Genomic DNA, 13,079 nt, shown 5'->3' with positions numbered 1-13,079 from the left:
AGCTCCTATGGAGATCCTGCGTCCTTATCTAATCGAGTAATTGCAATTTAAGCAGTTGCAGCTGTGCTGCTTACCAGAGGCCGGCATGTGTTCCATCACCCAGTGATTCCAGAGGCGGTGCTTAGTGAGCTAAGCAAACATGTGAGCCTGGAGGGCTCCCCCCCTCCTCCTACCTTCGTCACCATGCCCTTGGAGTGGTTGCCATAGCACCATGTAAATACTGCAATCCCTGGATTAACCAGTGTGCACACGTCAGGAGATTCCTCCTGCTGTGTGTCGTCACACTTTCAGTCCTGTTACCATAGTCACCAGATGTATACAGAAACTGAGGAGCACAGCAGCACCTGCAGAGTCTATACCAATATGTCTTGCCGCACCTTATCGCTTCAGTGTGAATCACACCACTACATACTGGCGGCACAGGAATATTAAACAAAAAAAAAAAAAAAAAGCTCTCCCTGTTAAACGTCATACTGATTATAACGTGTTTTTGCAAGGTGATAATTAAACCGTGCAGCAGTCAGTGGACCCATCAGAGCGCATATGCAGAAGAGGATAACTACCATCTTTTATCATCACACCCTCAATACAAATGCCAAGATTCCTCATAGGCGCACAAAAGGGGCAAATTTAAGTGGATACAACCTCCTTAAGATTTCAGTAATGCGTGTGCCTATGGGGTTTCACCCCATTTGACCCCCATATTAGTTGGGGTTATTTAGCCATGGACCCCAATACCATCAGTGCAACACGCACTGAATATCACTCATGAACATTAGTGAGCTCATTGGTGTACACACGCCTGGTGGTCGCTCCCCACTTTATAGCATCATACCCCTGATACACTTGCCATAAACGCTTAGTGCGTGCCCAATACGGACAACCAAACACTGTACATATAGGTAAGCACAGCCTCCGCTACATTAAAACGGCACGAACACATAAAGAAAATCCTCACGTTACAAGCCCTGATCATTGAAATTAAATAAACATGGACATTAGTATCACTGATATGGTATACAGTGTAGTAAGAATCCTCAGGAACCCATGTAAATCTCCACTACTTAGGGGTCAACCTTCATACAGTGGGGATACCAATTATCCAGCATATATTGAAACGGGGAAAGGACCGTCAATACAGTAGAGATAAATATGTGTACATAGAGGTAATGTTCATAATACAAACGGATCACGGCGAGCCAAATTGGATGTCCGTAAGCACTGGATACTGCTATTCTCAAATTACAAAGGGATTTTTTGAGGGTCAAATGTCTCCGAGAGTGGACAGACCGAGACTCCAACCAAGAAGTAACATCAGAGGAGATTGACTCCAGAGCCACATATTAGACTTCACTATCAAAGCCATGGGATTATAGACACCATAGTTACCACAGAACAGTTCAAAGGCGCATTTTTTTAGAGAACCTAGGTTTATTACCAAAACCAGCCACCAACTACCAATATGCAGGCCCCAATGTCCCCATATCTCATGGAGGATATAGAACACTCATATCATGGCAGGTGCAAATGTAGCTGGGGGTGGGAGGGTGTGTGGGGGGGGGGGGTTTGAATACTATGCTGTTCACGCAGACATTTGGTCAGTTACCTCATACCACCCTTAAGAAGATCATACTGTTCATGCAGAGATCAAGACCTGGTAAACAGGGAGGTAAGATTACAAGCTTATCATGAACCTGCTCAGGCCTTCTTTCAATCCTGTACATATACGCTTGAGCATAGTCTCAGACAAAAGGGCTTCAATTGCTTATTCAAACCCAAAACCTATGGAATACGGTTTCAAGATTGTTTATAAAACCCTGTGAACAATAGATCTTCATTAAGTCCAAATGGGGTTTGACTATTCAAATTGAAAATCCATTTAGACTCTCGTCTGAGCAGTTCGAGCGTGATGTCTCCACCTCTGATGTCTGGTTGAACAGATTCCAGGCCCACGATCTTAATTCCTCTGCTCTGTGAATTATGTGTCGACAGAAAGTGCGATGCCACAGAGGACAATGTTTTGCCCTTTTCCAAGTCCTTCTTTGCCGTTGTTATAGTTGAAAGATGTTGTTGTATTCTTCTTTTTAACTCCTGTGTTGTTTGGCCAACATATGTCTTTGGGCATGGGCAGATGAGGGCATAGACCAAATTACGTGATTTGCAGTTGAAATACGTTTTCACAGCCATCTGTAATGAGGGGGAAAGAGATGAGAAGAACATTTCATTACTGCCAATAAACGGGCATATACTACAATTGCCACAAGGAAATGTGCCAGTAAGCCTAATTCCTCTGTTCAGCCTAGTTACCTGGCGTTTAAAGTGGCTGTGACTCAAACAGTCTTTCAGATTTTTTGGTCTTCTCGCTATCAGGCTTGGCCGTTCAGATATGTGTGGTTTTAGTTTAGGTTCACTACAAAGGATCCCCCAGTACTTTGTAAGTATCCCACGAACCTCCTGCCACTGGTTGTTGAATGTGGTAATGACCCCTAATGGTCTTGGGGCAGTTTTTTGTTGGGGTTGCAATAGGCTTCCTCTATCAACCTCTTTTGCCGTGCTGTATGCATTCGCGATTACCTTTCTAGGATAGCCTCGATTTTTAAACCGTTGAGTCAAGTCCTGTGAATGCCTTCGGAAATCCTCCTGAGTACTGCAGTTACGCCTTATCCGATAAAACTGTCCCTTTGGGATGCCTTTCTTCAAGTGCTGTGGGTGAAAACTTGAAAAATGTAAAAGGCTATTAATAGCCGTAGGTTTGCGGTACAGCGTGGTTTGAACGTACCCATCCCCAGGATAGAGCTTAAGATCAAGAAATTCCACTTCCATCTGTGAAAAGTGTGACGTCAATCTTATGTTCCATGGGTTCTGATTGAGAGTATCGACGAACTGATGGCATTCTTCCAGGGTGCCTGTCCAGAGAAAAAGGATATCATCTATATAGCGATACCATTTGATGACATGTGATGAAAAAGCCTCCAGACAGTACACCCTGGTGACCTCCAGGTGTAACCTGGTTTAACCTGACCTGCTGGATACAGCTGCGCATTCTACCACCCGGCAGTTCCTCCGGGTCAGCGCTCCACCCTTCCTTAGCCGCCGCATTGGTACCTAAAGCAATGGGCTCCAGGTCGAGGACCTTAACTACTTTGATTCAGAACAGTAGCCTCCTGGAGGCAGTACAGCTGGTCAATCAAATCTCTTGAGCGGGAGACTATATGATCCACACCTCTTTAAACAGGCCTAGTTGCGCAGCGCTGTCAGCAGCAAATGCCATTACATTTAGAAGGGCATTATGGCCGATGATGGAAAGCGGACTCTGCATCCAAAAAAAGTCTGAACTCACTCTTACCAGAGTGGTCGGTTATTCGGTGAGAAGTTGGAACCAATTCAGGCAGGCCCACTACTTCTTCCCAATCAGGGCGTTCCCCACACAGGAACAAGGGTCGCAAGTTTCCTATCGACCCAACTAGCAGTGGAAGGGTTGTCCTAGACAGGCTAGATCTCAGGGATCTAAGTTCCAAATAATAGGTTGGGAAAAGTAAGACCAATCCTCGACCTCAAACTTCTAACAAGTTTGTCAAGGCCCACCATTTTCGGATGGAGTCCTTCTGTTCGGTCATTACCTCAATGGAAAAAGGTTGAGTTGCTGGCATCCACCGACATTCGGGATGCTTACCTCCACTTCCTGATTTTTTTTATTTTTTTTTCCCCTTGCCAAAAATTCCTGCACATCGCCATTCAGGTACAGCATTATCTGTTCACGACTTGGCCTTTAGGCCTTGCTACCGATCCCAGAGTGTTCTTAAGGGTCATGGCGATCGTCATGTCCATCTCACACTCTCGGGGCGTTGTCGACCTGCCCTATCTGGATGATTTTCTAAAGGGACTGTCCTTCCAGGACTGCACTGAGTCCGTCTGTATCACTTGCGATACCCTTTACCGTCTGGGCTGGCTGATAAACTTTAGCAAGTCTTCCCTATTTCCAGCCAGCAGATATCCTTTTTTCCAGAGGGTTGGTGATACAAGGCCTTGGCCTTCCAACAGGAAGCTTGTGCAATTTTTCACTCGTCCCCTCATTCCATTTGCTATGAGGGTTCTGGGAAACATGGTGGCAGCAATGGAAGCAGTCACCTTCACTCCACTTTGTTCTGTGGGTCTGACAGGCTCCCAGATGATGGTCTCTGAGTTCCTCCCTCAACCAGGGGAGATCCTTTCTTCCGGTAGTTTAGCGGTTAGTAGGAACTATCGATTCCAGTCTTCTGGACTGGGGAGCATGACCACACTGCTCAAAGCCGTCAGTCAATGCGGGAACTCCCGATCAATTTTTTTTCTGGAGATTCAAATGATACGGCTAGCCCTATAGCAGTTCTGCTGTCTTCTTGCCGGTCACCCAATGCGAATTCAATCGGATAGTGCCACGGCTTACATCAATCATCGAGGGGGTATCCGCAGTTGGGCGGCCATTATTATTATTATTATACATTTTTATAGCGCCATTTATTCCATGGCGCTTTACATGTGAATACGGGGCAAATATAGACAATTACATTAAACATGAGCAGATAACAAGGCACACGAGTACATAAGGAGGGAGGACCCTGCCCGCGAGGGCTCACAGTCTGCAGGGGGTGGGTGAGGATACACTAGGAGAGGGAAGAGCTGGCTGTGCGGCTGTTCAGTAGGTTGAGGATCACTGCAGGCTGTAGGCTTGTCGGAAGAGATGAGTCTTCAGGTTCTTTTTGAAGGTTTCTATGGTAGGCGCAAGTCTGATGTGTTGGGGTAGAGAGTTCCAGAGTATGGGGGAAGCACGGGAGAAGTCTTGGATGCGGTTATGGGAAGAAGAGATGAGAGGGGAGAAGGTCTTGGGAGGATCGGAGGTCGCGTGTAGGTAGGTACCGGGAGACCATGTCACAGATGTATGGAGGAGACAGGTTGTGGATGGCTTTGTATGTCAGTGTGAGGGTTTTGAACTGGAGTCTCTGGGCGATAGGAAGCCAGTGAAGGGCTTGACACAGGGGAGAGGCTGGGGAATAGCGGGGGGACAGGTGGATTAGTCGGGCAGCAGAGTGTAGGATGGATTGGAGTGGTGCCAGAGTGCTAGAGGGGAGTCCAGAGAGTAGGAGGTTGCAGTAGTCGAGGCGGGAGATAAGGGCATGCACTAGCGTTTTTGCAGTGTTGCGGTCAAGGAAAGCACGGATCCGGGAAATATTTTTGAGTTTGAGCCATGGCCGAGGCCGCTCACATTCTCCGATGGGCAGAGATCAATCACTCGGTGATCTCGGCAGTGCAAGAAAACTGAGTGGCAGACTTCCTCAGCCGCCAGGGTCTTGCCTCTGGCGGGTGGGAACTTCTTCTGGAAGTCTTCCAACAGATCTGCCTTCGCTAGAGAACTCCAGATGTAGATCAGATGGCATTCAGACTGAATGCCAAGTTACTTGAGTTCGAAGCTCGGTCTCTAGATCCAAAAGCCATCGCAGTGCATGCTCTGGTTCTTCTGTGGTGCCAGTTCCGGTTCCCCTCTTCCGCTATTTCCGAGAGTCTTTAAGAAGCGGAAAGGGTCACAATGTTCCTGGGCGATCCGGACTGACCACGTCAGGTGTTGTTTGCGGACCTAGTACAATTTGTCGCTGTCTTTCTCTGGCAATTGTCGGATCGTCCAGATCTGCTCTCCAGGGACCGTTTTGTCGCCAGATCCCAGAGGTCCCGTTGTTCTCATCTTGGGCGTTGAATCTTGGATTCTGACCCAGGCGGGACTCTCACAACATCAGCGACTAGTGCTTGTAAGCCCGCCTCTACGCATTTTGCTTGGGGCAGGGATCTCTGACGCCTTCCCTATTTTTAGTCTCAAAACAATCTGGGTTCAAGCTGGGCGCTCAGCTTGCTGAAAGTCTAGATTTTGGCCTTATCGGTATTTCCCTATCGCATACCGCTAGATCTTTGGGACCTTAACTGGTCCTAGGGGTCTTATAGGAGACTCCTTTTTCATCCGCTTCATGATGTAGCTGACTTTACTGTCATGGAAGGTCTCTTTTTTTTTTGCGCGGCGGTCATGTCATTCTGGCGAGTTTTTCGGAGCTAGCCACTCTATCCTTTCAGATGCTTTTCCTTCAGTCAAGGGAATGTTGTCCTCAGGCCGTACCTGACCTTCGCTGCCAAAAGGTGAGAGCTCTGAGAAGGTACGTATAGAGGACGGCATCCTCCCGAAGGTCGGACGCTTTATTCGGGCCTTGTGATGGTTACAGGAAGGGTGTAGCCGCTTTATCGGCTATGATAGACAGGTGAATTCGTTCCAACATCCAGGAGTCCTTCTGCGTCATAGGTCAGCCTATCCCAGCGGGGATCGGGGCACACTCCACTCTGTCGATTGAGGTTTCATGGGCCATTAGGCACCAGGCATCGGCAGAGCACGCCTTCAAGGTTGCAGTTTCGTCCAGTCCCCACGCATTCTTGAAACACTATAATTTTCACACCCAGACTTCTGCATGTGTGAGTCTGGGCAGGCGGACTCTGCAGGCTGCGGTAGCGCACGCTTAGGTAGCGGTTACGCAGGGCCTGATCTGTTATGTTGTCCCCACCTAGGGACTACTTTGGGAAGTCCCATGGTCTGTGTCCCCCAATGAAGCGAAGGAGAAATAGGGATTTTTGTGTACTCACCACAAAATCCTTTTCTCCGAGCGAATCATTGGGGGACACAGCACTCACCCTGTTAATAGCTTTGTGCTTGTTCTGTAATTTGACAGGTTATACTCTTTTTATATGTTGTTATTGATCTCCTACTGCTTTTGTTCTCTGGGAGCCAGCACGAGGGTGTATCATGCAGAGGAGGAGCTAACTTTCTTTGTAATACTTAGTGTCAGCCTCCTGGTGGCAGCAGCATACACCCATGGTCTGTGTCCCCCAATAATTGGTGGCTCAGAGAAAAGGATTTTACTGTGAGTACACAAAAATCCCTATTTCAACACTTTTTACTGTATTTAGTAGTCCTCTTAGGAGACATGAAGCTGGGATCACAGTCTCTTATGAACACCAGCCACTGGCTGGCTTTTACAGGAGGATCGTAGTGACAGGCATGGGGATCCTTTAACAGAGCCCTGTGGGCGCTCCACGATCACGTGACTGGCATGCCAATGGGAGCGTGGAACAACGCACCCCCTCTGGCATGTGGCGCTGATAGTCACATGATGGGTGATTAGATTAGCCATCATATACAGGGAAAGATGTGGGCTCCGCGTGCAAGCCGGCATCAAAATCGGGGACACAACTTTTGATGTACATACTTGTCAAAAGTCGTGACACTGTTAAAGGTAAACTGTTAACACAAATTGACCTATTGTTTAAATCACTTTTGTTTTCTGTGTATATATACAAAAAATGGCTATAGTGTTTTTTTTTTTATTTCCACATCTTGATTTCTGAAAATAGTAAAACTGGTAATCTTCCAGTTTTCACACATCACTTAGATTTTTTTTTAACTCATATTTCCTGTTGTATCAGGAAGAGTTTGCAGCAAGACTCCATATAATCAAAGACTGGTAACACCTTGCGAACTCATGCAGATGAGTCTGTAACTTGGACAAGTGCTGTCCGTCGTTTTGACAGCTATCACTCGTTCCCATGTTATTCTATGGGGCTGTGCACATGTCTCTTTTTTTTTTTCTTTTTTTCGCCTCAGACAGAGGAAAAAAAAAACGCAGTATGCTTTTGCAATAATCAAATGGCACTTGCCCATTCATGTCTATGGATCCATGGAAAATGACATCAGAGTGCAGGCAGATTTTCACAGACTGAATGAAAAAGACTGAGAACTTTTTAAAAAAAATTCTCCACATATAAGAGGGCGGCTAATACAGATAGCAGCGCAACACAAAAAATTGAGAATGCGACAAATAGAAGAGCTCAATAAAAATATAGCAACAATGGAAAACATCCATAAACATAGCCCATCACCCACGGTATATAGGAAACTACAAAAGGCAAGATACGAACTATATCAGCTATTCCAATATAAATATGAGCATAATTTGAGGAGGAATAAAGCTAAATATTATTGGCAGGGGAATAAGGCGAGTAAAATACTTGCCAATAAGATTAAAGCGAGATTAACAAAGCAAAAAATAGCTCACATACAAGATGATCAAAAGAACAAAATATACAACCCTAAAGAAATTGCGAATACTTTCGCAAGATATTACTCCTCACTCTATAATCTCAAGACCGATAACCTTATCCCACAACCCAATGCTGAGCTAATTAATAATTTCCTGAATAGCATATCTTTACCCCAAATCCCAGAGGATAAATTGATGGCAATAAATCAACCTATAAGCCAAAAAGAAATCCAACAAACCATTCAGGCAACAAAAAATAATAAATCCCCAGGACCGGATGGTATAACTAATGAATACTTGAAGTTATTCAACCAAATATTGTCCCCACATCTATTATTAGTCTTCCAAAATATATTTGAAACAGGCAAAATACGAGAAGAAATGTTACAAGCGACTATAGTCCCTCTTCCCAAGCCAGGAAAAACTCCCGATCATCCAAGTAATTTCAGGCCAATATCCCTACTAAATACTGACCTCAAGCTGTACTCCAAAATCTTAGCAAATAGACTCTCCGATGTAATCCCTTCCCTGGTGCACAGAGACCAGGTTGGATTTATCAAATCTAGACAGACATTGGACGGCACCAGACGAATGATTGACCTCATCCATGTGGCGGGGAGCGACCGGACGCCTTCTCTGCTCCTATCCCTGGACGCGGAGAAGGCGTTCGATCGGGTGCATTGGGGATACCTGTTTGAGGTTCTGGCCAGATTCGGATTTACGGGTAATATTGCTAAAGCAATCACTCTGCTATATTCTCACCCATCAGCATCGGTTTCTGTCTCTGGAATGATGTCGGACAGGTTTACTATTACTAACGGGACGAGACAGGGGTGTCCGCTATCACCCCTTATATTCGCTTTGGTGATTGAGCCTCTAGCGCAGAAAATTAGATCACACTCGATGATATCAGGAATTCAGGTGAATAAAACGGAACACAAAATAGGCTTATTTGCTGACGACATCATTCTAGCGTTAACAAACCCGACAGAATCATTACCGGCAGCAATGCAAGTAATCGATTCATATACTAAAATATCATATTATAAGCTGAACGTGTCTAAATGCCAGGTATTAAACCTGACCCCTCTCACAAAACACCCCAAAAGCTTTGAGAATAAGTACCCTTTTAAGTGGGAAAATGACCACATTGAGTATTTGAGTATTCGGCTGACACTCTCGGCAGATAAAATGCTATCACTGAATTATGAGTCTCTAAGGAAGAAAATCCAAACTGACATGTTACGTATGAAGAAACACGAACTATCGTGGCTGGGCAGGATTGCATCGGTAAAAATGTTCATTCTCCCACAAATACTGTATTTGTTCCGCAATCTCCCCATCATATTCCCAATGAAAATATTAAAAGAGATTCAAGCAATGTTTTTAAAATACATTTGGCAAGAGAGAAAACCCAGAGTCCAAGCGGACACGCTTTACATCCCTATGAGTAAGGGTGGCCTGGGGTGCCCCTCAGTGGTCCGGTACTACAGGGCCGCATTATTCGAACAGTTACGATTCATGTGGAATAATGATGATGATCGGCACTGGATAGCAATTGAAAAACATTTGATGAGAACCTCCAATGTCTCAGCTTTTTACCATGCACATCAAACTAAAGTCCCTAATAGAAACCTAAAAATGTCCCCAACAATAGACGCGGCTCTGGAGCTATGGAGAGTGCTGACTAATAAATTAGGCCTTATACAAACCACATTCCTCAAAGCTCCTATAGAGAGGACCTCAAACTTAAAAATTGGAATTTACCCAAAACCACCTCAATTGGGAACTTGTATGAGGGGGAGGAATTAATTACTTTTACATCATTGAGAGATAAATACAATGTTCCTCAAAGGGATTTTTACAAATATTTGCAGATCCGGCATTTCCTAACTGAAAGGAAAAAACAGATGCCTGCACCGCCATCTAAACTTTACTCTATGCTGATGAACCCGACATCACAGATTAGAGCGCTGTCCACAAGCTACGACTGTATGTTGGAGAATACTCTGCCCTCTCTAACTACATACCTGCAAAAGTGGGAAAAAGACCTAAACTGCACATTCACACCGGATCAGTGGAGGGCATCCTTCTTAGTTATTGGAAGCCAATCTAAATGTACTAACCATATAGAAAACGCCAGGAAATTGTTATATCGGTGGTATTTCACTCCCAGTAGATTGTCCAGGATGTTCTGCAGTTCCCCAGACACGTGCTGGAGGTGTGGAGACCCCTGTGCAGACATGTTACATATATGGTGGAGTTGTGACAGAATTAGACGTCTGTGGGAAGCCATAGATCATCTGATGTCCCAGATTTGTGGTATACCGGTGACTCTTAATGCACAGCAGGCGTTACTCGCTATTGATTTGGACTCGTTTCCCTATGAGTTCCGTACAGTGATTGTACATATTATTGTAGCAACAAGACTCAAAATTGCTAGTTACTGGAAAAACTCCAGGTGCCCCTCACTGCCCGAGGTCGTATCACTGATCAACGAAAATTGCCTATCAGAAAAAATAATCGCTACATCTAATAATAATATAGCTCAATTTCAGAAAAAATGGAACAATTGGTTATCTTTCCGTTTAAATACCGTTCTTAAATGACTTTGCAGATTTGCATATAGAGAATGTGATTGGATAGTTATTGTAATGTCACCATTTCCCCTATCCTCTTCCCTTCCCTAATCCCCATAACGTTGTGTTAATTATTAAGAATTTAATGTCAATAAGATGTAATGCTTGACACAATTTGTAAATAAAAATTTATGTTTTAAAAAAAAAAAAAAAAAATTCTCCACATCTGAAAAAGTCTGCTCATCGTAATCTGACCTGATGGATAGCTGTTTCTCCCCATCCAACAATCGCCATAGTTGATGTCACAGATGACCCTACACTCACTTCCTACACAATCATTTTTGCACAGACTTATTAGATGCTTTAATACAAAATATAGGGTCTGGATCCAGCCAGTGTGACTAATGTACATGTATCCAGAAACTTGTAAAACTGGCGTGTATTGGTTACACTAATGTTGAAAAAAAAAATTCATTTAGCACAAAAGTCTGATTTAAACAATAAGTCACTTTCTGTTGAAGGCATCACTTTAGGGGAGAGGTATGCTCAACTTGCTCTTAAAATTTTGCTTTTGCAGATGATGATAAGGGAGGCAAAATGGGAACATCCGATTCGGTGCAGCAACGTCGTCAGTATAGGAGACAGAATCAGCAATCCTCCTCAGGTAATTGCAATTAATATTTTACTTAAAGGGAACCTGTCACCCCGTTTTTTGAGATTGAGCTATAAATACTGTTAAATAGGGCCTGCGCTGTGTGTTCCTATAGTGTATGTAGTGTACCCCGATTCCCCATGTATGCTGAGAAATAACTTACCAAAGTCGCCGTTTTCGCCTGTCAATCAGGCTGGTCAGGTCGGGAGGGCGTGGTGACATCGGTGGTTCTTCCTCAGCTTTACGTTGGTGGCGTAGTGGTGAACAAGCAGCGCGCGATCTGCGCTGTAATCCCTTGCATCGGTGGGGGCGGCCATCTTCCTGGGGCCGCGCGTGCGCAGATCGAGTGCTCTGCTGCACGGGGCTTCAGGAAAATGGCCGCGGGATGCCGCGCGTGCGCATTAGAGATCGCGGCGGCCATTTTCCCAAAGCCGAGATGCAAACTCGGCTTTGGGAAAATGGCCGCCGCGATCTCTAATGCGCACGCGCGGCATCCCGCGGCCATTTTCCTGAAGCCCCGTGCAGCAGAGCACTCGATCTGCGCACGCGCGGCCCCAGGAAGATGGCCGCCCCCACCGATGCAAGGGATTACAGCGCAGATCGCGCGCTGTGTCTTCACCACTACGCCACTACGCCACCAACGTAAAGCTGAGGAAGAACCAGCGATGTCACCACGCCCTCCCGACCTGACCAGCCTGATTGACAGGCGAAAACGGCGACTTTGGTAAGTTATTTCTCAGCATACATGGGGAATCGGGGTACACTACATACACTATTGGAACACACAGCGCAGGCCCTATTTAACAGTATTTATAGCTCAATCTCAAAAAACGGGGTGACAGGTTCCCTTTAAGTTCATAGACTTTTGTATTTTGCATTAATCGCAAGAAAACTATTGTCATATCTGTCATTGTGCAAAGTGACATTTTGTGATTAGAAAAGTGTATGTTTTTTTTTATAGTATTGTGGGTATTTCTTATTAAACATTGAAATCTGTTAAAAATCATTACTACTACTAAATTCTAGATTCTGGATCATCCTCCTCTTCAGAAGATGAACGGCCAAAACGCTCTGGAGTGAAAAATGGGGAAGTTGGGCGGAGACATAGGCATTCGACATCAAGAAGTCCATCCCCTTCACGGAAAAGACCCAAGGAACCTTCTCCACAGTATGTACCAGCAGAAATATAGTAGCAGCGTTTCTGAAACATTTCACCAAACAGCATTTTTCCAGGCAAAAGTGAAAATCTGCCCCTAATTTTTGTTAGCAGTCATGCTTTGTTCATATTAGTTCTGAGCTTCTTTTCAAAACTGATCAAAATTAAGTTTATTATGTTTTCTCCACCAAAATATTCACTCATTTCAGAAAAATGTCATTCAGAAGAAAGAGGGGTTTAACAGAAACATTTCTTCAAATGTTCCCTTTGAAACAAATTAGACAATCTATATGAACATAACTTTACTTTATGAAGCATTAATAACTTGTCTTCCAACTGCACAGTTCTACCATCAGTTTCTTGGACAGGAGTTATTTGTCCGAATTCTTTTGTCAGCCATATAAGCTAATTTCTTAGAATCCCTAAGGCCATTAACTCTAAGGGTGTGTGCGCACCTTGAGTATTTGCTTGCAGAAATTTCTGTAAGGTTTCTGCATCTCTTGGCAGCAAAAATGCCGCGTTTTTGCTGCAGTTTTGCTTTAGTTTTTGTAGAGCGATGAAAGCTTTTTTGAGCTGAATAAAGATAA

At 44.7% G+C, this 13,079-nt stretch overlaps 1 protein-coding gene across 14 annotated transcripts in view; it reads left to right on the top strand.

The window, feature by feature from the left end:
- Positions 1-13,079, top strand: part of SRRM1 (serine and arginine repetitive matrix 1) — a 98,226-nt gene that overhangs the window by 65,407 nt on the left and 19,740 nt on the right. For all 14 annotated transcript variants that reach the window (XM_069756926.1, XM_069756929.1, XM_069756923.1 and 11 more), the window contains 2 exons: positions 11,262-11,348; positions 12,363-12,504. In XM_069756926.1, coding sequence (XP_069613027.1) covers positions 11,262-11,348; positions 12,363-12,504 — 229 coding nt within the window. The remainder of the gene's footprint in view (positions 1-11,261; positions 11,349-12,362; positions 12,505-13,079) is intronic.

This window comes from Ranitomeya imitator, chromosome 3 (genome assembly GCF_032444005.1).
Source record: "Ranitomeya imitator isolate aRanImi1 chromosome 3, aRanImi1.pri, whole genome shotgun sequence".
Taxonomy (NCBI): Eukaryota; Metazoa; Chordata; class Amphibia; order Anura; family Dendrobatidae; genus Ranitomeya; species Ranitomeya imitator.
The sequence above is the reverse complement of the archived record's forward strand: the minus strand, read 5'-3'. Positions and strand labels throughout refer to the sequence as shown.